The sequence below is a fragment of the Aythya ferina genome (assembly GCF_964211825.1).
Source record: "Aythya ferina genome assembly, chromosome: 13".
NCBI classification, from domain to species: Eukaryota; Metazoa; Chordata; class Aves; order Anseriformes; family Anatidae; genus Aythya; species Aythya ferina.
The window spans coordinates 18,606,906-18,634,699 of record NC_140311.1 but is presented as its reverse complement, the minus strand read 5'-3'; the positions used below and the strand labels follow the sequence as shown (position 1 = coordinate 18,634,699).

At 51.0% G+C, this 27,794-nt stretch overlaps 1 protein-coding gene and 2 long non-coding RNA genes across 5 annotated transcripts in view; 2 read left to right on the top strand and 1 right to left on the bottom strand.

Moving 5' to 3' along the window:
* The window catches only part of GAB3 (GRB2 associated binding protein 3), a 56,664-nt gene extending 41,131 nt beyond the window's left edge, over window positions 1–15,533 (top strand). The window contains exons 3-10 of one of the 3 annotated variants that reach the window (XM_084534162.1): window positions 878–1,094; window positions 1,948–2,420; window positions 4,856–4,908; window positions 5,886–6,141; window positions 7,152–7,233; window positions 8,688–8,790; window positions 9,970–10,083; window positions 11,020–15,533. In XM_084534162.1, coding sequence (XP_084390288.1) covers window positions 878–1,094; window positions 1,948–2,420; window positions 4,856–4,908; window positions 5,886–6,141; window positions 7,152–7,233; window positions 8,688–8,790; window positions 9,970–10,083; window positions 11,020–11,136 — 1,415 coding nt within the window. In that variant the 3' untranslated portion in view covers window positions 11,137–15,533. Of the gene's footprint in view, window positions 1–877; window positions 1,095–1,947; window positions 2,421–4,852; window positions 4,909–5,885; window positions 6,142–7,151; window positions 7,234–8,687; window positions 8,791–9,969; window positions 10,084–11,019 lie in introns of all 3 variants that reach the window. The other 2 variants (XM_084534161.1, XM_084534163.1) reach the window with 2 other exon arrangements.
* LOC311443744 lies at window positions 34–27,791 on the bottom strand. The gene is made up of 3 exons (XR_014697442.1): window positions 26,149–27,791; window positions 1,051–1,232; window positions 34–381 (listed from the first exon to the last, which is right to left on the bottom strand). It is a non-coding gene; the product is annotated as an uncharacterized lncRNA (long non-coding RNA).
* Window positions 15,696–17,677, top strand: LOC311444215. The gene is made up of 2 exons (XR_014697736.1): window positions 15,696–15,961; window positions 17,578–17,677. It is a non-coding gene; the product is annotated as an uncharacterized lncRNA (long non-coding RNA).
* Window positions 27,792–27,794: the final 3 nt, after the last annotated feature.

Below are 27,794 nucleotides of genomic sequence, written 5' to 3'. Positions count from 1 at the left end.
TAGCAGATGGAGCTCAGGCCTGTTCAGTCTCTGTGCTAGTAATCCACAATGTCATTTTTTTTTTGTTGTGCACTGTGTTGGTTTTGTTATTTCTTTAAATACGTGGTCAGATGGTGATGTTCACATGCTCGCTGAGGTCTCTGTGGAGTTAGCCTGGTGCATATTTGATCCCCCTCAGCTTGCAAGCCAGCTCCGAGTCCAGGCTCTGCAGGCTGAGCCAGTGCCTGAGCCAGCAGGATGGAAAAGAGAAGTTATTTTTCAGCTGGGAAGGCTTCAGCCGTCAGCCCTGCTTCACGAGCCTGAAAGCCTGGAAAAGCTGTTCCCTTCAGATGATCGCTGGGGCCAAGAGGGCCGCTGCAGTCCTGCTGCTCCAGGCACCTGCTGAAAATTAAGCAAACGCTTTGCTGAATAAGCTCGAGTTGAAGCACGCGTGCGAGTGCTCTGCAACCTGGGGTTTGCTGCAGTACTGCAAATCCAAGCTATCAGGAGGAAACAGCTGGTAGAGAAGGAAGGAGATGGCTCCCCCTGCTTGAAAGGGGCAAGCCACGGGGTAGGGCGAGGAAGAATTCGGCTTTTTTCCTGCTTCTTTTGGCTCAGAGGGGGAAGGAGCCGGGGGAAGCCTGCCGGGGCTGATGTGGAGGTGTGGTGTCACCGGAGGGGTGGGTTCCTCGCTGGTGGTGCCCTCCCCATACGCCCCGGGGCTGAGGGGTGACCACGGCAGCCAGCACGGTGCAGGCACTGAGGGCTGGCTCGGCCTGCTGGGGCCCTCGCATCGCACCCTGTGGGACAGGGCCCAGCCCACACAGCCCTGCTCCCCGCGACGCCTCCTCGCCTCGCCCCGCTGTGGCTCAGCTGGGGCCATCGCTTCTCCCTGCAGGTTCGGTGGAGAGCCTGTCCCACACCACCTCGTCCCCGCAGCCCTCGCCAGCCGCCTCCACCCACGCCTCCCGCATCGCCGACCCCTCCTTCTCGGTCGAGCAGGCCGCTGCCGACGCTTCTGCCACAGAGGAGACCCCCAGCGAGTCGGAGTCGGTCTTCCTCCCCGACTACCTCTTCCTCTCCAACTGCGAGTCGGGCAAGCTCAGCCACACCAGGTAACTCCGGGCTCCACCGCACACCTCGGGCTGCAGCCACCCCGGCGTGCCCCTGGGAAGCTGGGGCAAACTGGTCCTGGAGTCTTGCAGCTCGTGAGCCCGATGGGACCCTCAGAAAGCCATTTCTCGGGGGGCTTTCTGTAGAGGAGGTGAGCGGTCAAGCATCAGCTGTCAGTCCTGGCCCGTGCAGTCTCCCTCCAGGTGCTCTTTCCGCCTGCTGCTGCCCCAGGTGCTCAAAGTGCCCCATGCTCAGGTCGGGGGGACCCTCCATGGCCACAGGGAGGGGACAGATCTGGGCTCAGACTGTGCTTTTTGTCACACGCTGTCACTTGGGAGGAAAGAATGGGTGAAGCCTCAGCAGGACAGTGCTAGTGCTCCTCTCCTTCCTTCTGTGAAAGTCCCCCTGGTTTTTAACTTGGGTTCCTGCAGCACAACAGATGCCTCGCTTGGCGAGCACGCAGCTTTGGGAGCCACTTCTCCACTTGCCTGGTAACCAGACAGGGAAACAGGGGTTGTAGCAAACGCTGCAGCATGGAGGTTGAAATTTGAGGTGTGGTCGTGCGAGGACTCCTCACGCGGAGGGCTCAGCCTTACAGGGCTGGTAGAGGAGCATCGCTGCTGGCCACACTGCCCTGGGGGTGAGGACAGGGCCTGGACAGTGCCCTGAGGGTGTGCAGGGCCAAGTGCCAGCAGAAAGAAAACCACAAAGTGGTCAGTGGGCATTTTCCAAGCTGGGAGTGCAAAGCGGCCCATGGAGCCGCTCCCAGCAGGTTTTACCCCCCAGCCCTGCACGCTCACCCGGCTGCAGGCAGGGGAAGAGGCAAGCAGCAGCCCTGCTCTCTGCCCCGTGCAGGTGTGACAGCTGGTCCAACTCGGACAGATCCCTGGAGCAGACCTCATCGGATGACGTGTTTGTCGACTCACTGCAGTCCCAGCCCTCGCTGTACCTCGTGCAGCCCTGCGGTGCCGTGCACCAGGACACGGCCCTGCTGGCAAACCCCGGCGCCGTGCCCAGGAGTGCCGACGTGAGCGGGACACCCAGTGACTTTTCCTCCTCCTCTCCACTGCTGGGGACGCCGCTGACGCCAACCTTTCAGACTGAGCAGAGCCAAAGCGCGCTGCCCTACGGTGTGAGCCAGCTGGATGTGCTCTCCAACACGCCCCCCCCGCGGCCCCCCAAGCCCACCCACTTCTTGGACAGGCGAGGGGATGAGGCGGGCGGCAGGGTGCTGCAGAACGGCCACGCGGGGACCTGCCGGGCTCCAGTGGCGCTGGTGCCCAGGAGGATCTCCCTGTCCAGCCTGGACAACGTCAGGAACTGGAAAGGTGAGCGTGTCTCGGAGCTGCTGGCACTGGGAGGGGTGGGAGGGTGCCCACTGCCTGCTCTCCTGCTGTGATGCTTCATGGCAGCCCCAAAATGGTGCGAGCAGGGTTTGGACCTGTCCATCACTTGCATTCAGCTCCTGCCCCTCTGTTTCTGAAGGTCAAAGCGTGGGCTTGCCCAGGGGAAGTGCCTTTGTGGCTCCGCACAGAGTCCTCTCCGTAACAGCAGTGTTTCTTTTCTCATGCTTAAAGGACAGGACGCCAGGGAGGTGCTGGGGATGGGATGTAATCCTGGGTGAGCTGGGGACTTGATGTCCTTCAGCAAATCCCCCTCTGTCCTGGCATTTCCTCCTGGCTAGCCTGAAAACCTGCTGCAGAGGGAGACGGCTGCAAAGCAAGCCCTGCTCCCAGCGGGGGTGCCTTTTTGGTTCTTGAAAACCATCTCAGACCAAATAATGGTTGAAAACCAGGAACACCCAGGTGACAAAATCCAGTGTACACAGTAGGTGCGAGTTTTATGTTGTGAAGCCACAGAACAGAGGGAAGCAGCTGGCTGGAAAGCATCAAATATTTTGCAGAGACGTGTCAGTTTTGATGAGGAGACAAGGCAGGGTTTTATGGGTGAGCATCCTTCAGGCCCCTGTAGTCTGAATGGGCTCTCAGTGTCTGGGGCCATTAGATCTTGCCCTCCGAGCTCAGGCAGCAGAGCAAGGAGAGCTCTGCCCAGGCTGTTTATCAGTCTACAAACAATTCTTGGAAGGTTTCTGCAGAAACACCCATCGGTGGAAATGCTCTTCTTCATTATCAGTTACGCCTGCTTGCTCCCTGAAAAACACTGCTTTTGCTTCCATGTATATGCTGCTCCAGCCCTGCTGGCACGCGTGAGGTGGTTAATGTTTCTCCATCCCAATTTACACCAAAGGGTTCTTAAGAGGATTAAGTGTCCAAATGTCATGTTCTGCTGCTGTGCTGCAAGGTTATCTCTGCCTGACAGGGGGCAGCAATGAATTAATAAGTGCTGCTGTTTTTTTTTTCTCTTCCCCCAAGTGCAGCTGAAACTATTTGAAAGGTTAAACTCTGAATTAAAATGTGCTTCACAAAGGACGGTCTGAAAAAGAAACAGGGAGGAAGCAGCTGCAGCTCGTGGGCTCCTGCAGTGAGCCCACTTGAGTTTAGTTCTTTTTTTTTTTTGCCCTTAGCAATGTGTAAAAGCTGCATGGCTGTGAATCGACCTGCTGCAAAGGTAGTATGGGCTGGTAAAGCACCTGTACCCTGGCACCTACCGGTGTGCCTGACTGCTTTTGTGCCAAACGAAGGAACTGTATCCATCGCAGGACGCCTGCCCACCCCGATGCATGTGCACCCGCACCAGCAGCACTGCGTCCTTCTCCTCCGCACTGCTGCGCTCAGCCCCGAGCTGCGGTGCAGCACAGGCATCTCCCCGGCCACAGCAGGGTGCAGGGCTCACCGTGCTCCTACCTGGGAGCCCTGAGAGCACGGAAAAGCACTTTTCTGATCAGAAAGTCATTTTCCAGAAAAGGGTGGTGGTTGTAAGCAGGGGTAGAAGTGTCTGTAACCGTACACGTCTGTGTGTGTGCCCGTATACGCGCCCATGTGTAGGAGTGACAGCAGTTCTGTTTCCTCCAATTCCCCCAGTTCCTTTTTCTGCCCTCCTTGAAAACAAACTGTAACAGCCTTCCATTATCCACAGTAAAATCAGACAGAAACATTCCAGCAGCTACCACTGCTGATCTAGGGATTGAAAGCCATTTTTCAATTTTTGTTGCCTTTTCCTTCAACAAACAAGTTGACCTACACCAAGAGGAGGCCAGCCTGCACAAGGGAACCTTCCCTCTGGCGGTTTGTCCCCCAGCAGCTCAAGCCACGTGCCTTGTGTCAGCATTTCTGGGCTGCAAAGAGAAGAATTTCCCCCCTTCGTTAGGCTTGCTCATGCACCCTTGCTAGAACAACATGTGTTTCCCAGGCACCCCGCATCCCAGGCACCCAAATGCTTTCCAAACAGCAAAATAACCTTCCCTACGTCCCTGTGGTGTAATTCTGTATCTGAGAGATGGGAAACAGAGGGACTAGAGCAGATACTGGGTTCAGATGTTAGTCTGCTTGCTTGCTTGCTCTCTGCACCACACCAGTCTTTCTCCCCATCTGCTTGTGAGTATGGGAAGTCTCAGTTACAGCAGGGTTACACGATCCTGTTCCTTGGCTTCATCACACTTAAAATAGCCGAAATTGCTCTTGAAACACTACCAAGTTGGTTCTGGTCTTGTGTGTCATTGGGTTTCCTCATTTAGGGTACATACCAGGAGTTTGAGAATCTCTGTAACACTCCGGTTTGTTTAGGGCCATGTGCTTTACTCCAGCATTGTTCCACCAGGTTGGACTACCTTGCACATTTTTAATCGCTTTTTTCTGTGCAGCAGACGTGGAAGGCAGTTCTTTAAGAAGTCGGGACAAGAGGCTTAGCTTGAATTTGGTGAGTACTCTGCTTGCGTAAACTTAAACACTGATGCATGCGGGCTTCAGCAAGTGACTCATTTCACATTCTGGTAGTCAGTCATCTGCTGGACTCAGCAAAAAAAAATAATTAAAAAGTAGGAAGAAGCAGCCCTTGGCTTCAGACAACTTCTGTACTGCTTCTCTGTGGCCATGGGAAGAGGGAGGCCACAACATGGAGCCCCTGGTTTTAAAGCAGACAAAGGCAGGTCTGCTGTGAAGGACTCCAGTAACTTCAAGAATGAAGCTGTTGACCACAGGCACCTGAGAAAGCCGCTTCCCTCTTGGGGAAAAAAAGAGGTTTAAAGAAGCCTATTTCTTCCTGATCCTGAGGGCTATCTCCTCCTCAGGATGTAGGAAAGGCTGTGAGCAAAGCCCCTGTGATTCAGCACTGTGTCAGCCCAAAGCTCCTGGCCCAGCTTGCACAGATGTGGGTTACGTGTGGCACCACCAGGCACCACGCAACCAGCCTGCTGTCTGGCACTGAGCGCTGCTTTCTGTGGGGGAGCTCCTTTGCTGCTTGTATGCAAGCCTTGGTGGTGTGCAGCTTGTGTTCCTCTCCTCTGGAAGCTTGCAGGGTTGGTGATCAACCTTTAGTGGTTATGTTCAGCTATCAGAAGTAACTTGTCTGCCTGTATCTCTGCTCTCTCGGCTTCTACATGTGCGAAAACCCAGTTGTTCTCCTTTCAGAAGTTGTTTGTGTGAAAGGACTTCCTTCATCCTGTAGCTCAGAATTGCTGCTGGGAGAGGCAGACCTACTTCAGTCACCCCTAGGTTTGGTCCTAGTGTCCAGCAGCAAGGCGCTGAGCTCCTCCCAAGCTGGCACGAGCACCCGAACCGAGTGTGTCTCCCGTCCTTGCGTGTCGTGGCAAGGTCCCAGCAGGACCTCCCGAGCCGCTCGGGGCGAGCTGTTTGTTCACCACCGTTTCTTTCTCCTTTCCTCCCTTGCTGCCGAAGCCCTGCCGGTTCTCCCCGCTCTACTCGACGGCCGCGGATGGCGCAGAGGACAGTTACGTGCCCATGCGCCCCAGCACCTCTCCCTCGGCGCCCGGCTCCGACTGCTCACCCGACGGCTACATCCCCATGAGCCCCAGCTCGGCCACCTTCACCTTCCCCGTCGTCAGCACTGAAAAACTCACCAGCCCCTTGCCCGAGCTGCCCTCCGACCTGGAGCCGCCTCCAGTGAACCGAGACCTCAAGCCTCGCAGGAAATGTAAGGCCAGACCTAAAGAGCATCTAGGCTGCGGGTGGCCTTGGCGTGTTTCAAGGCTTTTTCCCTCTCTAGAAGGGGCTGAATCCCTGTGTAGGAGCCTTGAGGACTGTGGCGTAGCGGGGTGCATCCAGGGGGCTGCTTGCAAGCAGAGGAAAAGTGTCTGTGTGTCTGTGGCCACTTCTGCAGCCACATCAGCGTGGGGCAGGGGTGTGGACCCACTCTGTAGCAAGACAGGAGGCTAACCCTGCGTGCTGCTGCCTCCCAGGAACGGGGCATCCAAACACTCAAATCCTCCACTTGGCCTGTGGGCTGTTGGCTAAACCTCTGCTGGGTGGGTGCAGCTGCCTTGGGTTCACCAGGAATTTCCTGCAGATACTGTTACTTTCCATTCCAGCTTCTCATAGCACTTCCAAAATTTGGGTTGATGATATACTGGTGACGAAATATGGCTATGCAGAAAAAAAATTGCCAAAGCTTAGCCTGTGGTAACGCTGTTTGGGCTACAGAGCCACAGGGGTACTCAGGAATGGGTTGAGGAAATGCTACGTGAAGCAGGGGGAGAAATGCAGAGCACTGCCAGGAAGCAAAGCAAGCTCAGGTCCTTGCTTGGAGGGTTTTGAGAACTGAAAGGAAAACATGCAGAGGTGCGAGGAGAGACTGCCACGTGTAGGACCTTTGGGTTGAGGAGAGAGCCCAAAGCCTGCCATGACCTGAAGCTGACCTGTCCATTGCAGGCAGCACGGGCTGGGCTGCGCTGAGGCAAGGGTCAGGTGTAGATCTTGCAGGGCATTTGCTCTCCTGGTGCCCGATGTATTTATCCTGCTGGTTCTGAGTAAACGAGGGACTTTGCTTTCCGGCACTGCCTGAAGTGGTCATCTGTTACTGACTCCTATCTCGGCTGTATCAGTTACGTTCTGTGAAATATTCTATTGCTTGCATTTTTCTAATCAGTTCCTGCTTTTCTTGAGCCCTGCTTTTGCAAATGCCGTTCCCTTTGTGTCTCCCTGCAGCACGGCCACCTCCTCTGGACCTGAGGAACCTCTCCACAATCCGTGAGCACGCTGCCGTGACCAGGATGTGGACTGTGCCTTAGTAAGTCGCCAGGAAACCCACCCTTGCAATCTTTCAAATGTTAACGTTGTGGGATGGAGGTAAAAGTAACTTCTCACATTCCACACGATGCAGCTTCCTGGTGAAGGCCACATACCAGAATTCCCCAGGGCTCCTTCCAGCACCCACCAGGCTTTTGCTGTCTCTAAAAACCAAGGCTCCCCTTCGAGACTGGCAGCTCCAGTGAGCTGAGCATCACCCGGTGCTGTCAGGAGGGATGTGTTCTGGGTATCTTGCAAATTGGGGTTTGCAGGAAACTCCATCTCTTGTGAAGGTTCCTTTGGGAAAGGCCAGAGCTAGTCTGGTGTGGCTGCTGTGATGGCCAAAAGCTTCACATGCCTCAATTTTATTTTTTTTCTGGAGTGATGGCATCATTTTTGTTTCTGAAAACTGAGATAGAAGAGAACTAGTTAAGATCAAGATCTGCCTGACTTGCAGCCTGGGTGCAGGCTTCTGTGCTGCCACGTGGAAACTGAGGTTTGCTCTGCTGGTGTGACCTTGTGGCCCTGGAAGCGAGCTGTGGGGAAAAAGAAACGCCTTTGTTCACACAGGCAGTGCGAACGGGTGGTGCTGTCGGGCTCCAGCTGCACAGAGATTCAACCTGAGGGAGCTCGAGAGGAGGGGAGGACACAGCGAGATGCTTGGGGGAGAGCTTGGTGGCTGCGGAGCCCTGTCCCAGCCCATCCTTTCCGAAGCAGTTAACCCCACGGGCTGCCTGGGAGGGCAACCCAGCAGCCTGCCTCCCCAGCGCCCTGCCAGAGCGCCGCGGTTAATTAGTGCTGACACAGTGTGGAGTCCTGAAGGATAACGAGCTCAGGGGGGTGTTTGCACATTTCACGTTAACAAAACTAAAAAGCAGGCTGCCCGGAACTAATAAAGCAGAAGGAATTACGCCGTTCATGCTGCACCAAGTAGCCGCCCAGTTTCCTAATAACTAACCCCCCTGTGCCAGCCTGCAGTCATTCACTCGTGATGCAGATTTCCTCGAACAAGGGCCGAGCTGCAGCCATCTCCACGGCACAGACAGCCTGTGTTTACACAGGGTTTGGAGCCAGCCAGCTCCTCCGTGTGCCCCTCCAGTAGCTGTTTAATTCGTGTCAGTCCCCATAAAGGGGTGCCCATGTAGCTAGCTGCCCCAGCGGCGCTCGTTACCCTAATGAGTGCTGTCTGTGCCTCTCGCTGGAGAATGGCTCCAACGCTTTATGCTTTCTGTCATGCCAGAGATGGCAAACTTTCATAAATCCTCCCCTAAAATAAAAAGACACTTGGAGGAACGTAACACTTTCTGGAACTAAGGAATGTTTTTGGACATCCTCTCCATAAAGGCTGCAGCGTTAGTGCGAGTTTATTCCCCATATGGACTGTGTCAGGCTTTGGCTTCATTTCAGAGCATCTGTAAGATGCTTCCTTAACCTCTCCTGTGTTTTTCTTCATAGCAATCGAATGAGCTTTATCTCACCAGAAAGAGACGGTATTAATTCAGCAAGAATATTTGCCAATTCAGTTTCCGGAGAAGAGGAAGAAAGTTACATTCATATGGTAATCTTCATTTTCACACAGCCATCCTTTGCTTTATTCTGCTCTGTCACATTGATGGAGAATGCAGAAGTTTGTTTTCTAAGAAAAAATGTTGAGGAGGTTTGTCCTTTGCCTTCTGTTTGAACAAAAAATGATGAAATGGTTTTAAACCCAAGACAGTGGGACCGATTTACAGAGAGATAAGGGGAGCCCTTCTTCTGCTCCGCAGAACTCAGCTGTTCACCCACGAATGTTGCTGAGCAGTTCCAAGAGAGCACAGGGATCAGCCATATTTACATGAGAACTCATTAAGGCGAAGGCAACTGAAATCTTTTCACCTTTCAGAAGTGTGCCCTGCAGAAATCTCCTAGGAAATGACAGAAAGCCGTTAGCGCACTTCCTAAAGAAACACACCAAATATTGTGCAGAAACAGAACGCCCATTGCCGGCTCCTATTGCTTCTGCTTTGGCTGGTGGCACTAACCCCACTTCCCATCCCACGAGAGAAGAACATCTGGCTTTGTGGCTTCCTTTTCTTCATTCACTCTCTAGCCATATCTTGCAAAAGACCAGAGCCTCGGTTTCCTTTGAGTTTTAGGTGGAAATTGGCTCAGACCAAGAGATTTGAGACCCATGTCTGCCGATCTGGCCCCGCAGCAGTGGCCATACAAATGCATTGCGAAACTGACCACAGCCTCCTTAAACAATCGTCCCAAATTTCAACCCACACCGTTCCCAGACCAAAATCTGCTTGGTAGGGCAGTTCCAGTTGTAACTGCTGCCTGTTTGACTTTCCGGTCAATTAAAACCTCCCACGTGCTTGTGGTCGCCTTGATTTCCCTGGCACTAGATGCGGACAGACACTACCACGACAGCTCCGCGGGCACCCCTGTGAACCTGAGCCTTCCAGGGGCTGGGGCGAGGAGCTGGGCTCCTGCCTCGGGATCTTGTCCAGATCAGAATGAGATTCAGCAGGGTGTGCTGGTTTTGCCATAACGACCAGGAGAAAAAGGCACTCTCCATTTCCTTGTGGTACCCAGCTAGTCAGCTTTACCCCACTGGTCGTCACCAAAGGCTGTCCCATGGGTGCTGGCCGGCCTCACTCGTGCTGCCGGGAGAGTCTCCTGCTCCCGGTGCCGTCCTGCTTCCTCCTGGGATGGTGTTTTAAGAGCATTAAAAGTTTCTCTTCTTTCCTGACAGGAACACAGACAGGCAACATCTCCATACAGTGGTGCTTTTCCATGGACAAGGAAATCTAACCTTGATTACTTAGCATTGGATTTTAATTCTGCTTCCCCATCCCCTGTGCAGAAGGTATGAGTCCCCTGTGCAAAAAAAAACAAACCTCCTTTCTTTGTGTCTGCTGGGAGGAAAAGACCCAGAACCATGCTCTGTTAGGTACCAGTCCTGTTTCCAGTGGCAAGATTAACCCCATAAAAGCAGAATTAGGGTGATGGCAGGGTGTCCTTAGCTTGCCTTGTAGGGCTGCCATTAACTTGAGCTCAGCAGAGGGCAGGAGGCTCCACTGGGACATGCAGCAGAGGGGCCCGTGGGTGAGCTTGTTGGTGCTTGAAGGGTCTCAGCATGCTCTTCCATTTTCATAGTCTCCCTTTCCTACTGGTTTTCCCCCCGGTCTCTCTGCAGTAACAAGTATTACAACCCACGATAAATTCATCAGGTAAAAACTGTACCATCTCTCATAACACAGCAAGATGTGCACTTTTGTTCTGGCATCTCCAAAAGCATTTTAATTTCTTTAGCAATGCTGAGAAACTGCAAACCCTGTTCCAAATTGCTTCCAGCCTGCCCAGGCACTGAGCAGGTACCGCAGCAAAGCCAAGACTGTTGTCTGCTGGGGAAGTTTTGTGTCCTGTACAGCTTTTTATCCAGTCCTCCTGAAGGCAAAAGCCTTGGGACACCAAAGCTTTCTTAAAAGCAAACCATTCTCTGGTTAAAAGCAGGCAGGTTATCCCCAGCAGGATGTGACAAGGCAGTGATGATCTGCAGGGGCAGAAGAGCCAGGGCAGTGTCCTCGCTTGGCAAAGCAAGCGGGGCTGAGCACCGGGGCGCCGGGTGGGTGGCTGCAGCTCTGGCAGGCTGCAGAGCAATGCTGCTGGCAGCTGGTGGCACTGGGAGCTTCGAGGTGAAGCGAGGCAAGCAGGGAATGAGGGGTAACAGAAAATCAAGGCAGGTTTCGCTCGCCTCCCTTTTCACAGCCTAACTAAATGTGTTGTTTTTTGTCTCTCACAGAAACCATTTCTTTCTGAGGAGCAGAGAGTGGACTACGTGCAGGTGGATGAACAGAAGACTCAAGCTTTACAGAACACTAAGCAGGAATGGACAGACGAGAGGCAATCAAAAGTCTAAAGGAAGAAGGTTGGGATCTGGAGGAGATTTTTTTTATTTTTTTTTGCACTGGAACCACAACGTTAATGAAGCAGCTATCACAGAGCTCAAAGGCGGAGCTGTAAGATGCTTACGATCTCCCGAGGAGTGGCATTTTTACCGGAAACCTTTGATTTTGGCTGGAAATAGTATGTTGAATGAGTGAGTGGTTCACTGGTGATCGCATTACCCTTTTTACTGCCCTTACTGGTAAGCTACATGGTACCATTTTCTGTCATGATTCTGGGACGAGTTGTCCACCTAACCTTAACAAACCCACTACACATTGCATTAATCTAGGTAGCCCTGTCTTCTCCCTCTGTTGTGTAATTCCTAGTTGCTAAAGCTATTTTTTGATGTTCCTACAGACACTGCGGGTGCTCGGGCTGCTTCTGGCAGCAGGCACCTGGCAGGTAGCGGTGACTAATCAACTAAGGGCTAAATACTGAAACAATAAAAAGAACTTTTTATATAGCGCTCAAGCAAAGAGAACTTGGGGAAATAGCTTTTTTTCCCCTGGGATTAAAAAGCCTGACTCCGAGCTGCTGCTGTCAGAAGCTCCAAACAGGAGTATGGACCCGGGACCGGGACGCGCGGTTGCTGACCCTCCGGCTGACGGTCATCGTGTGAAGCTTCTGCTCTCTGTTGTGGCTCGTGCTTGTCGCCTCTCTGTCTGATTACTACTGATGTTTTCTTCCTATCTCGAGGAGTGTCCTCAGCACAGCACAGCTGCTCCTCTAGCAGGAGGCTGCTGACACACAGCTCTTGGCCGGCCAAAAAATAGAAAGGGAAGCTGTGAGCCTGTTTCTGCAAGTCTTGGGAGACCTGGCAAAGGATCAAGAATGCTTTCATCCGAGCTGCGAAGAAATGCAATTGGAATTGCTGGTAGCAGTCATCAAACTGATTGTTTCATCAGACCCACCCCAAAAAAAAAAAAAGGAGAATTAGGAAGCGCAGCACGGTCCGCGAGAGGCTGGCGAGCCTGCCAAACGCAAACAACAATGCGCTCGGGCGGCGCGAGGACCTCTGCCTTCAGGAAGCTTATCTACCTTGGGACTTGTTAGGGGCGCTATCTCAGTATCACATATGTGTATAGTTTATGACATATTTAACTTTGCAAAGCTTGGCTGCGACCTGTGTTTAAGGTGGCGCACAGCCACTCGAGCACGGGCAGCGTGGCCCATGCTGGATCGGCCCTGGCAGGCTCTGCTCCTGCAGGTAGGTCCCGCTGGCCGGCGAGGTGTGATCCAGCCGGCGAGGACAGCCAGCCAGGGCCCTTACGGAAGATTTCCCCTTTGACAGGGCCAAATCACTGGCCTCCCTCGTGTGCCTGTTGTACCGCGATCATCTGACCTCCCCGAAATGCTTGCAGACTGAGCAGAGGCTGTAGGAACATTGCTGCAGACGTCGCTGGCGCTGGAAGTCCCTCCTTGCTCTTCTCCCTTCTGCCTGCAGCCCCTGAGCTCTCGCAGGGTGGGAGACGTGGCCAAGTTGCACGGCCTGCTGGCAGGGGCAGCCTTGAGAGCAGAAACACCATTTTCCTCCTACCTCAAGAGAGCTGAAGTGCTCGCAGGCCTCGCCATCTCTTTAGAGCAGATGCAGAGCTGGGAGCTCCGTGGTGAGCACCCTGTAAGAGCGAGGTTCGCCAGCAGCTTGGCTGACTGGGCGCTTGGCCCCATCCCAGAAATTGTCCTGGGTTAGAAAACAAGCTGGTTGAAAGCAGGGGGTTATGCTGCAATGAAAGCTGATGCTTGGAAAAGCTGTGAAAATAATCCAAGCTTTTCAGTGTAAATCTGGTGTGAAGTTTAGTTTTTGAACCCCTTTTTTTTTGGTCCTAAGACTGATGTAGGCGAGCGCTGCGGGTGTAGCCGTGGGAGAGAGGAAGTGGGCTCAGGGTGGGGCTGTGGGGATCCACACCTCTGCAGGGCTGTGCCAGGGAGGGCTGCAGTTAGAAACACATCTGCCTCTGCTCAGAAGTGCCACTGCAAGGCGTGCAAATAACAAATGTCCCTGAAAGCTTTCAGTATGCAGAAAGCTGCATTGTGGAGTTGCATGTCTGGACGAGATGTGTATTGCACCAGGGGACCATCACGCTCAGGAGCCTTGCAAAGCACAGAAAGCATCTGCAAAGGGTGAGCACAATGATGCTGAGCTGCTGCAGAGCCCCAGCTGCAGAGGGAGGGCATGCCAACCTCCCAGTCAGGCTGCAGGAGAGTGCAAATCAGCTCGTGTTTTACCGGAGTGTTTCTTTCCATGCTGTCAGAAAACCTTCTGAAGTGGAAAAATACCAAGCTATCAGGAACAACTGTCACGCTCATTATTCTAGTTTGTTGTAAAACTATTTAAACTTGGACAGACGTGGCTGCTGGGTCATTCAGAAGTTTAGGAAAGAGCAACGCTTTTGGTTTTATTTTCCTAAAAATATATAAATGTTCAGCTTGGAGGTGGCTGTCCTTAGCTCAGTCTCCCCCTTAAACTTCCGCATGTCTCCTTCCTGCCCCGGAGCTATCTTATCTCCATCGAACACAGCTTACTGGCTTCTAACTTTCACTTCTAAACTAAGAGCTAAGTATGGGGTTTTGTTCAGATTTCTCATTTAAGGTCCCACTCCAGGGTCTGTGACATGTATTCCTGTGCAAGTACAATGCACAGAACAGGAGCGAATAAAATGCAGAAGTTTAAAAGCAGAGCAGGCCTCCCCAAATGCTTTTTGTCCCCTCCACATAGCCAAATTGTGCAATACTCCGAAGAGGGTATATAAAAGGAGGGTGGTGTGAGGATGGCAAAGGCTGACTGCAGAGGTCACCCCCATCACTAGGGATTTCAGTCTGAAATGGAGCCACCACCTCGCCATGGGCCACCAGTGATGTACCCGCATGCTGCTGTCAGCATCCCTGCAACCTGCGGGCAGGAGGAGAGATGCTGCAGTGCTCAGTAAATTCTGCTCGCTGGCCAAAGAGGAAAGAAAAACTGTGAAAGCACCTGAAAACCGAAAGAGCTTTTGACAGCGCCGTGTCTGAAAACGTAGTTGAGGCAGGATGCCAGGCACGCCTCTGGTAGCCTCCTCTGTTTGCTGCAGGGCTGTTGTTTCGTTATTTGTTTGTATTTCGTAAAAATATCAGGGGAGTCGGTGCAGAGGGAGGCTCTGCGCCTTTATGAGCGTGGCATGGCCAGCAGCCCCTCGTGAAGCTCCTGTCTCCTGGGGAGCTGGCTTTGCCCTGCTGGGACCTGTAGTGCCTTCTCCAGCTCCGCTGGGGGTTCTTGGTCAAAGCGCAGAAGCGTTAACCACGCGGAGTGGGCTTTGTGGAATTAGCAGCGGCGCCGCGCGGGGATTGCAGGTGCAGCTGGACTGCGTGACGAGGCGGAGGGCAGGCGGACGGCACTGGTGCTGTGGGTGCTGTGTGAGCCCCGCGAGGAGGCCGTGGGGCCCAGCTGGCTCCTGCAGCGCCGGCAGCGTGGGGTGCTGGCCCGGCACGGCACAGGCAGGAGGAGGTCGGGGCCGGTACGGGGCTCTGCTGCCAAATCATCTGCAGCCAGCGGGTGCAAGAACACCTGCTGGAAGTAAATCTGACAGAATGGAAAGGGATTAAACTGCTCTGGACTTCTTGCCTGAGGAGAGCAGGATTTAAGTGCTTGCTGGGGGTTGCGCTCGGTCCCGAGGTCTTCGCTCGATTTGAGGTTACCACAGCCGCCTCCTGCAGTCCTCTGGTGATCACGCAAAGCGTAGCAGGATCCAGGACTCTTGCTTTTTGGACTAAACCGTATTTTCCATTTATAACTCCTTTATTACAGGAGACAGCATTAAATACCTTACCGTCAGATAGGAACACTTTACCTGAGAAATGCCAACAGCCATTTAACTCGAGCCAGGTGGTTGCTACCCGCTCGCTTTTGCCCAGGGTAGTGCCCGCTCTCCGCGCCGCTGAGCTGATTACGTCCTGGATGTACCTTTGGGAGTTGCATTGACTTTCAGTGAGTCAGTGGTTGAGGAATTCAAAGACCATCAGATGCTGTGATGAGAATGAAGCACAGGGCAATGCCTTTCCTTTGTTCCCCTGTTCCGCGAGAATTGCTCAGGTTTGAAAAAAAAAAAAAAAAAAAAAGCCACCAAAATAGCAGACTTTGCCATTTCGAAGCCAGAATATTTTTTGTTCAAATAAGAATAAACTTTTTGTGTTGTGCAAATGAAGCATTATACTTGTTTTTGTATTTGTAAATCTGTGGGGAAGCATTAAACAGTCATCTCTGTTATGAAGGAGTAAGTCACTGATAGAGCGGAGGGGCTCTCCCTTCCCGACGTTTCATTGTAATGTTGGTTGTATATATTTGCACATTAAACTGTGTATCTTTTTTTTTCTAATAAATTAATATAAAACATAGCAGTGCTCTTTATTTATTTTGATTAGCAAAGGGAAACTCCCACATCTTTCATTTCATGCTTCCTCCATTTTCCAGCCATTTCTAGGCTGTGACTTGTTGATAGAAATTATCTGAATGTAAATTCAAACAAATCTGCACCCGATGTCACACACCCGTGTGTCAGGAGATCATCTGCAGGTGCCTTGAGGAACAAGCAACGATGAAGCTGTGGCTACGTCCTCCCTGGGATGTGGGTGAGTGGCTCCTGCTGCAGCCCGGGAGGAAGGGGCTGTGCTTTTGCAGCCCAAAGAAGGAGCCTCCAAACGCCACTTTGCTCAGGAAATGCTCTGGGTTTGGATATGAAGACTGGTCACTGTTCCATCTGATACTTTGACTGTCCTGTGCTGAGGAGCTTGGATGCTGTCAGTGCAATTTTCCCACTGAGCAGGTGAGGTGGGTTCCTCCCAGCACATGGGTCTTGGGATTTCATGAACAGAGCAAGGCCATGGGAGCAGAGCTGCTAACAAGGGAGGTATTTGGGATGCCGTTTACATAGAGCTTTGGGCATATTTACCTTCATGGTCCTGGTGGGACCCCTGCCCCTCTGTGGGCACCTCCTAGCTCAGGGGCACCCCGAGCAGCTTGGACAGGGGCAGCCCAGCCTTGGGAGTGTGCCTGCTGAGCCCGAAATCACACTCGGGGGCTGCAGATAATGGGACTGGAATGAGGTTACGGAAGGCTCAGGAAGCTCTCGGGCTTCTTGTGCCTCTGTACAAAGCACTTCAGGGATTTTTCAGGTGTGCTTGGAGTGGCAGGGACTTGCCCAGGCCCAGTGCCAGCAGCAAAAATCTTCTGGGTGTGTTGGGCCATAGCCCTGTCCTTCTGCCCCCAGTTAACGTGGGCTGCCTGCTGCGTTTTGACGGGTCTTAAGATCTGCATTTCCCCCAGACGCCATCCAGAGCTCCTCTCCTGGTTGTTTTGGGCAGCCAGGGTCTTGGCTGTACTGGTTACAGGCTGATAGTCTTGGGTGGCAGCAGCAGCACCTCCAGCACCTGGCAAGGAGCAGTGGGGCAGGGGCTCGGCCCCTTTCACCCACTTGTAATGCTGGGCTGCCCTCGGGAGTCCTGGCTCTGCTGCTGGGCTCCTGCTGAGGGTTTCAGAGCTTGATGTGTGACCTTCTCAACAGCCCAAGCCAGACCAAGAAAGGAAGCTCCCTAGGGAGGAGGTCTGAGCTGCTATCCTGCATAAAACCACTTATTCCAGGCTCCTGTGCCTCTGATTTAATTTCTTAAAGAAGCATTTGCACCATAGGGAGCACTCTTTCAGCCTGCGAGCTACTCCTAAATAACTGCTGGGCAATCCCACGGAAGCTGGCAAATAAAGCTCCCAGAAAAGCACAGGGGCTTTCCAGCAGAAGGTGTGCTTGGCGCTGGTGCATGTTTTATCTGTGAGGATGAGGCCATGAGCAGGATAGCGGGCAGGCTGTTTGCAGCACAAAAATAAGAGACGTCAGGGTTTTTAAGTTATTTTAAAAATAAAAAAATGGAAGATTCATCATTTCTTTGGCTTGACTTCCTCTGCAGTTAGTCAGAAATCATCAGGAAATGCCACCTAAGGAAATCCTTCCCCATCTGCGTGCTCAGCAGAAGGAGCGCGTGCATGCGGACGGGAAGGCGAGGGAGGTTTCTGTGTTCCCAGGCGAAGAGCTGCGTGACCCCGCAGGGACGGCTCGAGAGCAAGCTGCTGACTGGCACACAAAGCAGAAAGGACAGGGAAACAGAGGGAAGATGGACAGGGAGGTGAGCAGCAGAGATGGGCGAGGGCTTGGAGCCAAGAGAAGAGCAGCTGTGGGCATGGAGTTTGCTGTAAATGAGATGCCGCACAGAAAGGGCTGTGTAGGTGAACAACCCCACAGTCACTTCTACAGGCTAGGACAAAGTCTAGATCTTTCCTAATTTCCTTATGGAGAAAAAGACCTGTGTTGCATTATTCTGTAGCAGTGATTAAAACATGGTGGGGTTTTGTTGGTTGTTTGCTTTAAGCTCTGTTTTGCGTTCCCTGCAGCTCCATGGCTTGTGGAGACCCAGCCTTCAGAGCTCACCTTCAGGAGCCCTTCGGCATGCGGACCCCAAGCCGTGCCTGCAGGCCCCCACTGCAATACAAATTTGCTGTCAGAAAAGCAATATCCTCCCGGAACGGCCAGAAAAGGATTAAAAACTCGATTTCCCCGGTAACTCTGCCGCTCACACCTCTGCCGAGGGGAGTGTCGGGGCGGAAGGCGCTGGCACGGAGAGCTCAGTGAGCGGGGCGGCAGCACGATGCGGGCACAACGTCAGCCCGGCATTGAGCAACCTGCTGGGCAAACCCCGGCACAGCCGCTTCCCCTCCTGCAACCCGGCCAGGGACAAAGGGCCAAGGCCGGGGCAGGCGGGGAGGAAGGCAGCCAGAGAAGCTCCCGGTCCTGGGGCGAGGCTGTGCCCTGGTGGGACTGTGAGCCGTAGGGTTGGGGTCCCCTGGTGGGACTGTGAACACAGCCTCGGGAAGTGCCAGGGGACGTGTGGGGAGCCGGCAGCGGGGCCTGCCTGGGGCTGAGCCTCCTCTTCAGCCCCCAAAGCCTTTGGGGGAAGTCTTAGATTTTTAACTGTCGTTTGGAGTTAACTTTCATGGGAGTCTCCAAATAGATCTCACGGCTCTGCTGAGAGCTGGGTGCTGGTTTTAAGCTAAGTGAGCAGGGCGCTGTTGCCAGAGGTGGTGCTGAGGCAGGGAGGGTGCTGGAGGAGGCTGGCGTTCGGCAGGATTTTTCGGGCTGCTCGTGCTCACAAGCAGCAGGGGGACGTGTGACCAGCAGCGGTGCCTGCAGCCCGGCCCAAAATGCAATGGGCAAATCCTTAGACCTCAAGTAAAAGCAATTCCTTTGGATTTCTTTTTTGCAAAACAGCATTTTTCATCAGTGTGTGCACCTGGTGAGCTGGGAGCACGGGTCAGCCTCGGTCCAAACTCCTCTCCTGCAGTGCCCAGGCTCCCCTGTCCCAGGAGACAGCAGCATCTCACTGTGCCGTGCTGCTGCGCTTGCATGTGTGGTCCCAACAGCATCGATGTGCTCTGTGATGTGCCGTGGCCACCTGCTCCAAGCGACTGGTGTCCCCGTTCTGCCTGCTGGGCTGCCCTCCCTGCTGTGCGTTTCTGTAGGGGATTCATTCCCAGGACTTTGCCTCTCCTCCCGCTGGAGCTGCAGCAGCTGTGCAGGCTCCCATGCAGGGAACACCACCAGTCTGGGATGCAGGAGGCTTCGTAGTCCCTGTTCTTGTTATCTTTGCCACTCTTCCGCTCTCACTGCTAAGCAGGCAGACTAACGTCCACGTTACCGATATTGTTCTCACCGTGGCATATGGGCTTCTGCGGTCTTTGGGCTGTTTGCAAAACACCCAGAGCAGGACACGGCGCCCAGCACAGCTAATGGGTCTTTAGAAGACGTTTAGATGTTGAACTTAGTGATACAGTTTAGTGGAGGACTTGTTAGTGTTAGGTCAGAGGTTGGACTCGATGATCTTGAGGTCTCTTCCAACCTAGATGATTCTGTGACTCTGTGATTCTGTAATCCGGGGCTGCAGCTGCTCCCTTGACCTGCCCTGGCACAGCGCTGGGTGGCGCGGCCGTGTGGGGCAGCCCGACCCACGGCAATGCAACGGGTGCTAGGGTGAGAGGTGGTGTTCGACAGGCACAGTGGGGCTGGAGAAAACAGAGAGCAGCTCTCAGCACACAAAGCTCTCTGCTGTTTGCATGTGCCACCAACCCAGACAAGTCTAGTACTGCAGAAGGAAACAGGAGTCAAAGCAACTGCAACGTGAAATCCCATCCCTAACTGGCCGTATCTAAGAGGTAAAGTAATAACACCATAAGCAGCTAATGAAAGCCTTCATTTCAACTTACCACAATGACAGGCAACATAAAAACATACTTGCTGAGGGTGAGACGTGTGTGGGCCAGGGCTGTTAACACGTAGGGGTTCCAGAGTTTGGAAACGTGCATGAAAAGCAGTCACGGGGCTTTCAGCAGCCAGGTCAAAGTGGCCTGCAGTGCCATGGTGCTGCTCAGCACCCCCGGCACGCCTGAGCCCAAATGGCAGAAAAAAGAAGCTGTGATGGGAGAAGCATCAATCTGCGGCCAAGAGGCAGGCCACGGAATGAGTTAAACCCTGGGAAAAGCCTTAGTGGGAGGTCATGCCTTACGGGACATGAACACACCGCTCTTAGTCAAGATTTCTCTCTCACATGGATACCCTGGTGCTTCATACGGTGTGAGGCTGTTCCTGTGGTCAGGACGTTCACAAATCTGTCAGTCCCCAGACAAACCCCTAGCAAGTTAGTTACTGGTTTATGTAATTGTCCTACAGCCATGCATCCAGCATTTTCCCATAACACAGATGGAAGGAAGAGCTGGCTTGGGCCCCCTCCCCACCACGAGCACCCCCTGCCTTCCCCAGGTGCTCCCAGCAGTGTTAATTTTATGTTATATAAAAAAATCCATCTCCTGCGTGGTTTTGAACCCACTGTGTTTCAATGGCATTGAATTAGTTCTTCTTTCACTTGCAAGGACAGGGAATTAAAATAAGCATCTGGGTTTCAAACACTTGTAACTCACTCCTATTTACTTCTACTTCCATTTCTTCCTTTCAGGATCAGCTTTTCAAAGATTTGTGAGCACCTAGTAACACAGGGAGCTGCCTGGAGGGCATGCACAAGTGCCTGAGCTTGTTTATCCGTGACCTTTTTATTTTTTTGACAGTTGAGATAAAAGATACGTGCTGGTTTGCCCTTATCTCCTGTGTTCCTGCACACCAAAGGAATTTTATACATTACAAGATGGAAGATTTTCCTTTATACACTTCTGCATCTTTGTCCCTCTGAATTCAGGCTTAGCCAAACGCCTCATATTTAGCCGTTATTTTTCACTGCCATTCATTTATTTGGTACACAAATAATGCCCGCTGGACTGTAATTTCCAGGACTGCTTTAAGCTGATTTTAATGCAAGATTGTTTGTTATTGTCAGGTTTATGTGTGTCTGAAAGCTACGCTGCTGGTTCCTTCCTCTGTTGTCATGGTGGCAGCCCCACAATCCAATCAGTGCCCCAGCCCGAAATCCTTCTTTTGTAAAGCAGGTCCTCTCCTCTTCCTCGGTGGGGATGGGAACATCTCCGATCCTCCTCGGTCCAGTACAAAGATTTGTGTAATTGTATTAGCTGATGAGTTTAGCTGTCCTTGTTCTCCAGGGTTATTAAGTTAAAATGATTGGTGTTAGAGCAGAAGAATGGCTGTGCTTGTCCTGACCGAGGCTCTTCCAAGCAAGGCCAGGAAGCAAACACACCCCCAAAATATGTGGCCAAATCGGGAACCCACCAAAAATCTACAGATGGCTTTAAATGGCATTTCTGCCCCTTTGTCTCGTGCTCTGAGACACAACCTCAGTCATTCTGCTCCGACCTTGCCAAACCATGGTGTCGGGCTGGCGGCAGGCTGAGGGGATCGCAAGGCTCCTGCTCTCCCTCTTGGAAAGGTTCCCAAAAGTTCACTAATTATGGCCAAATCAGCCCCAGACATACAGCTGCAGCACCTGCGCTTACACAACGCTGTTGGGTAAGCTCCCCAAAAAGCCTCTTGCAGAGAAGCACCTTGAAACGAGTGCCAAGGTGATGGGGAGAGAACAGGTGAAGCCATTCCTTGGTCAGCTGTCAGCCCGAGGCTTCTGCAGTGCCTAGAGGAGGGCGGGCAAGCCACGTGCTCAGATACCAATTAATTACATTTTATTAGGTGTTCAGGTAATGTGGGCAGCCACTGTCATGATCAGAACTGCTCACGTGTACGCACACATGGATGGGCTTCTGGCCAGCCAACAGCTCATCCGGGGGGAGTCCCAAAGCCGAACCTGGACCTGGAGCCCTACTGTTACACCAGGACCCATCTTTCAGCCTAAGCTTCAGATCCTGAATTTCCGTGAGATTCCTCCTGCTTTTTGGAGCTGACGAGCCATCACTAAACTCATCATGTGACAGTCCGAACTGGAAGTTGCAGTAATTCGATTACAGTGTTTTCTTCGTGCTGTGGCATTCATTTCATCTTTTAAAAAACACTGACCTGCAATGTCAAGAAGTCCAAGAAAGGGGCATAACTCCAGTTTGTTCTTTCCTTTCCCTTCTTGCTTTTCTCCTTTCTGTGGACAAAGTCAAATGATTTAAAAGCTGAAACTTCAACAGCAGCTTGGATTTCCCTGCAGGTGCTGGGGCCGTTCTGGGTGCTGCAGCTGGCTGGGGTAGCAGAGGTATCCCCTTAGAGGAGCTCCAAACTGCCCCTGGGATTGCTCACAGCCACGCAGGTGGCGTCTCTCGATGGCAAGCTTTTCAATGAAGACAAGCTTTAGCTTTCTGAGCGTGCACCTGATTTTGGAAGCAGCTTTCTTTAGGACTTCAGAGGAACACACGTATCTGAGGTGTTGACACTGCTTTCTGTTGCATTCCCAAGAAGCACACTTCATCGAGCTCTCCTCACGGCCCTCCCAGCCCCATCGTATTTTTCCTAAGAGCAAATTTCCTCCAACCAATTTCTCTCTTGCCATTTTCAGGCCGCATTTGTTTGCCACTCTGTACATTTCAGTAACTTCACTGATGTCAGTGAAACAGAGGTAAGTGGATCTGTTCCAGGTTTACATAAAAGTAAGCAAACTCCATTTAAAAAGGACCTTTTATGATTTACTTGCCCAGCAAACTTTTATTTTCTCTTTCATCCATCTCTTTTATGATTCCTCTTTGTACATCACTTTTGTCCTTCCACGCAGAAAGTGAGCTGGGAATTGCACTCCTTGGCACTGATCTTCCTTTGCATCTTCACCTTTCTCCTTGTTTCATTACTCTTACACTACATTTTTCTTTTAACTTATTCTCTGTAAGAGCTGCTTATTCAGGCCTGTCTCTCCCTGGAATTCTCTCTGATCCTTCACTAAAAAAAAACAACTCAGACATAAAAATGAGTCTGAGTTTCAGCCAGGCAATGAAAACTTCCAATGACAGCCTCTTGATCTGATCTCTTGGTATTTTGCAGTCATGCAAGATTTGGATGAATTTAGCCATAAAGAGTCCCAGTTATGTAGCTAAACTTCTTACCCACATTTTACAATACAGATGGAGGGAAATGAAGACCTTTAAAAACAAACTGGCACAGTATCGCACCCACAAATCCAAGCTGGACAAAAGTGTGTTTTTTTTTTTTTTTTTCTTTCATGTCTCTGCTAAGGGAAGAATTAATCTACGAGCAGGTTAAGGTTCTCATTTTGGCTTTAGACTTTTTCACACAATGCTCATGGCTCATTTCTCTCCTGGAGACCTTTGAATCCAGCAGCCAATCGTAACTAAACCTAGCAGCAGTAAAGGTCCCACAGATGCTCTGCTTTTGCAAAGTTTGTGGAAAACAGGCAGCCAAGCAGCAAGGCCTACTAGTGCCTCTGCAGAGAGACTGGCTGTGGCAGGAATTCTCCCCTTATCGGCTATCGGAGTGCTCAGGCAGGAAACCAGCATGGAGCCCCCAAGACAGCAACAAGGAAACCAGGCCCTGCTACTTCTGAGGCTCACAGAGTTGCATTTCCTTCCCTTGTGGGCAGGAGTGACAGCAACACATTTTTCAGACGCTTAAGTATCAGACTTAAGTGTCTGAATCCGTGTGAGAAGCAACTTTACTTACAGCTTACACTTCTGCTAGGATGCCTTGCTGTCCTCCAGGAAAGAAGCTAACCGCAACTCTTCAATTCTCTCAGACTTGAATTGGGATTGAACAACTCTCATTAAATGTAGCATGTCACACCTTTGGGATCAGAATCACACTATTTACAAAAAATACGTGGTAGGCATTTTTATCTCACCTGTATGTAGCAAAACAGCAGGCACCGGTGAGGTGGGTTCTGTCATAGCTTGGATTCCATGCTGCTGAGCAGATGGTATTTATTGACAAAACTACTGCTAAACTGTTTGCATTCTCCAGGCTGTAGGTGCAGCCAGCCTGAAGCACGTTCACTACTCATTACTGAAATACTCATTTTCCCAGAAAGCCATCTGTGTCATTCGGTCATGGCAGAAGTCCAGAAACGTCCCATTCTCTCCACCACCACCAGCTCCCCCAGACTGTTTATTTGCTGTCAGATCTGGACTATGTTTCCCGTCTCCTTTCTCCAGAAGCCCTTGTCACTAGAGTTGCAGTAAGCACAGGGCAGCAAACTGAATGAACTATATAATTTCCAGTTTTTCATCCTCACAAATATGAATCTGAGAGTCTAAAGGTGCAAGTGTGGCGAAGAAAGAAGATTTGCTAATGGAGCAACCTGAACTGAATTATGTCATGTGCTGCTTTCACATTAAAGGGGGTAAGGCAAGAGAGAAAGGAAAGGAGCATTACAGAGGTACTGATTTGGTGTAAACACAAGAGCTGCCAGCAACTGCACGTAAAGTGTGCTGTCCTTCTGGCTGCAGCCTGCCAGAAGCACAGGTGCAGAGACAAGCAGGCCAGCTCCAAGGGCTCCTGCAGAAACACACTCTGCAGAGCTGCTAACAGGGATAATATCTGCCCTAAAAACATCGATGCTTCCTTGTCTCCTCGGGACTAATGATGCGTTTGGCACCAGCAAGCTGAGGAGAGGTGGGTAAGGTATTGCTCCTTATTTACGTACCTCCCAATCAAATTTCTATGCAACAATTTGCATAGCTAATTGTGCATCATTCATAGTGCCATGGCAGAGCCCTCTGTAAATATGCCTGCAATTCAGGATGATGAATGCACCTTGTCATCCACCCTAGGGGGTGGTAACTGAGACTTCTTCTTCCTTATCTGATGTGAAGGGTGTAGAATTTCACCCAGACGCACCTGTTACTAACAAAACAAAGTTCTGCATTGCATCAAAAACATAGATGTGTATCTCAAGGTGCATGGCTGACAGCCTGGATTAGCTTGTCACTGATTTCTTCTCCTTCAGACCAACACAAATCCCCTTTTTGCCTGTAGGCCCTTTGAGCTGCAGGACATAAGAGGTGTTTGATGGCAGGGTGCAACATCCCAGAGAACTGCAGGGGTGAACTTGAACCAAGTCCCTACAAATTATTTCTATTATTTCTTCTTTATCAAGCACTTCTGTAAAATATTAAGTATTTTAACACATATCTAGGAATAGATGCACTTGGAAAAAAAGCAAATGGTTCTGGTTTCCTTATAAATGTATAAGTAGCACGTACCTCATTTCCTTACACATATAAATTGTGTGGCATAGCAGAATAATTTCAGTATCGAAGAAGAAGCAGCTCCTGAGAAATGTTTTACCTGATTTACAGATATTTACAGCGATTCTTTCCCAAGTACACTGACATATACACAATGTGTGCTAATACCTCTGATTTTCCTTCTGGACAGACAGCTTGGCCTTCTTGACCACACTATTTCCAAGAACCTTACAAGAACAACAACATATATGATTTTTATCCTTTTGTTGAAGGTTGCTGAGATTCACCAACAGATCCCTAAGATATCAGGTGTCTCAATAGCCATCTTGCCTACCCTAGTTTTGCTCCTTCTGGAAAATGTAACACCATATTGACAATGGATATGAATAACAGAGGTTGCCCCCACTGGCTGGGGAGTCTCCTTCCTTGGAGATCTCCAGTGCTGTTCTGAATGGGACCTGAGCAACCTGATCCCCCATTGAGGATAGACCTGCTTTTAGGTCAAGCTGAACTACATGATCCCCAGCGGTCCTTCCTTGGCCTCAACACCAAAAAAAACCTGACTAGTGTTTCCTATTGGTGGGCTTCTAGGTTTCACAGATTGTTTGTTGTGACAGCCTGGGCAGAAGTTCATGCTGAAGGGCATGATCTTCAGTCACCCAAGTTGTGCACAGGGTGGACTGAATTGGGGTGAGCTTAATGGCCTGAATAAAGGCAGAAATTTGAACTCATATTTGGGCCTGTAAACCGAGTAAACTCATATTTGACCAGTAAACCAAGTGCAGACAGAAATATGGCTGCCTAGCCAATGGGACACACTGAACTCTGGCACTTTTGTGAAATTTTGGCTTTTTGAAATAGAACAATATAGGAAATTCCCCGCTGAGGATGAAGGTAGTGCTGAATAGTTGTTGTGCTTCAGCTCACACCCTCACTTATTTCGAAATAGCTTCCCTGTTTAGACAAGCCCTAAGAGATTGAGACATTTATAATGAGTATTTAATCTTTTCATCTCTTTTCTTACTGTTTTGATGTTTCCTCAGGCTTTGAAGATTCAAAATTATTTTTCCAGAAACTACAAGTCTTAAGGCAAAAATCAGGCAGCTAGAAACTGACTGCTGCCAGTAGGAATAAAAAGTTTATAAGTTTTTTCACCACAGGAAATGTTCATGATCTTCATTAGCAGTGACCACGTTTTAATGTATTTATGCCCTTAGGGTTATAGAAATGCTTCATTCACAACTTTATCCACCCAGGATCATAGGACCGCTAATATTTCTACAGTGGCATCATGCCTTTCAACAGGATCTGTATTGTATGCATGTTTTGAAGGACAAATGGCTACACGTTTTTTAAGATAAAATCAGGTCTGAAGACACTCACCGAGAATGCAGCACCTGAGGCAGCGGTCTCTTCCAAAGTTTTCCTGTGCAGTTGAGTACTGAATGAGTCCTCACCAGGGCCTCAAGGCATGATGGAAAAATAATTAATGATTCGCAGCAGCAGCGAAACTTCCTCATTGTCATTCAGGGAAATACTGTCTTTGGAAACCATAACGTTATAATAACAATCACATCACAACAGCCATTTGGAGAGCTTTGTGGAGCAGCACAGAATATAAGAAGTAAGCATTTACTTTTCATGGTGGGGATGGATGTCCTTTTCAGGCTGGAATCATAAATCAGAATTATTTTTACCTCAGTTTCCCTGTGATGTCCAGTTTGAAGTAATGTGCTATCACTTCACTGATACTCTTGGACTCCACTGCAGAAAACACCTCTCCTCACTCCACTAAATGTTCAAAAGAGAAAAGGGAAATTCCTCATCTTGGTCTGGAAACTCAAACATACTTTCACAGAAGGCAAAGTGTGTGTGGTCACCAAACAGGCAAAGAAGCAAATCCCAAGTTGGATGTTTTCTGCAGAAATGCTTTTTGCTCTCTCTTCTTACTCCAGGAAGAGCTGCCATTTATGTGGATGAGAAGAGATGATGGCTTCTTAAAGAATATTTTGAAAATCAAGCTGAGCTGACCCATTTGAGCGAGCCAGATCCCAAACAGGACTATTGATTTCCTGGTGTAGAGCAGCTCTCCTCAGGAGAAGACCTTGCTCATTTCTCTCACACTGTGTAAATCTCTGTCACATTTGTAGCCACCTAATGAGTTGGTATGGAGACAGCCAGGAGAGCAGGATCAAGGGAATCACTTGTGAGCGACTGAGCCTACCAGTGTTAGGCAGTTTATTTAAGTCTGCTGGCGAGGTGTCATTAACATTTGATTGATGATTGTTCGAAGTATTTTGCTGGTAACAGTCCAGCTGCAACAGGCTGGTGGCCGCATGACAGAAACCACCGCCACGCTTGGCAAAAGCTAAGCACACTCTCGCTTGCTTTCAGGAAAATAGCAAACAAATGAGCTCCCACACAGTGAACTACCACTCCTCACCCCAGTTTTGGCTGCACCCCTCACGCAGTTCTTGTCCTGCCCTGTTCTCTGCTGTACTTTAAGTAAACAATGTCCTCAATAGCGGGTCAATGCCCGCCACAGGCGAGCTGGCCCCAGGGTCACCTCCTGTCAGGCTCCTCAGCGGCCCTGGGGTGGGTGCGTGGCCAAAGGATGGGGACTCGGTGCCACACACTGGGCATGCCATCGGCTCTACGAGATGGGCTGTGTTTCGTCCTGTTATGGATCTGCTCGTGCAGATAAATCCAGCAAGGGACAAGTTTTTTGAGGAGCAATTATTCCGACAGGATGAGGTGATACTGTATGGTACTTGTACACCCCCATGATCCCGAAGGAGCCAATGTCACTGCCCAAGGCAAACTGAGACCACCCGGCCCAAAAAAAACTATGGTGAAAAAGTGCCACTAAATCATTTCTTCCACCGCCTCGACTGTGCTTCTCCTCAGGCGAGCACAGGAGGGGTCGCCTCGCTCCGCGCTCAGCCCCTGGGCAGCCCCTGCCGCAGGGGATACTTCGGGCAACGGCTGCGATGTGTGCGTACGTGGTGCGGGGACACCGAGCCGGCCCC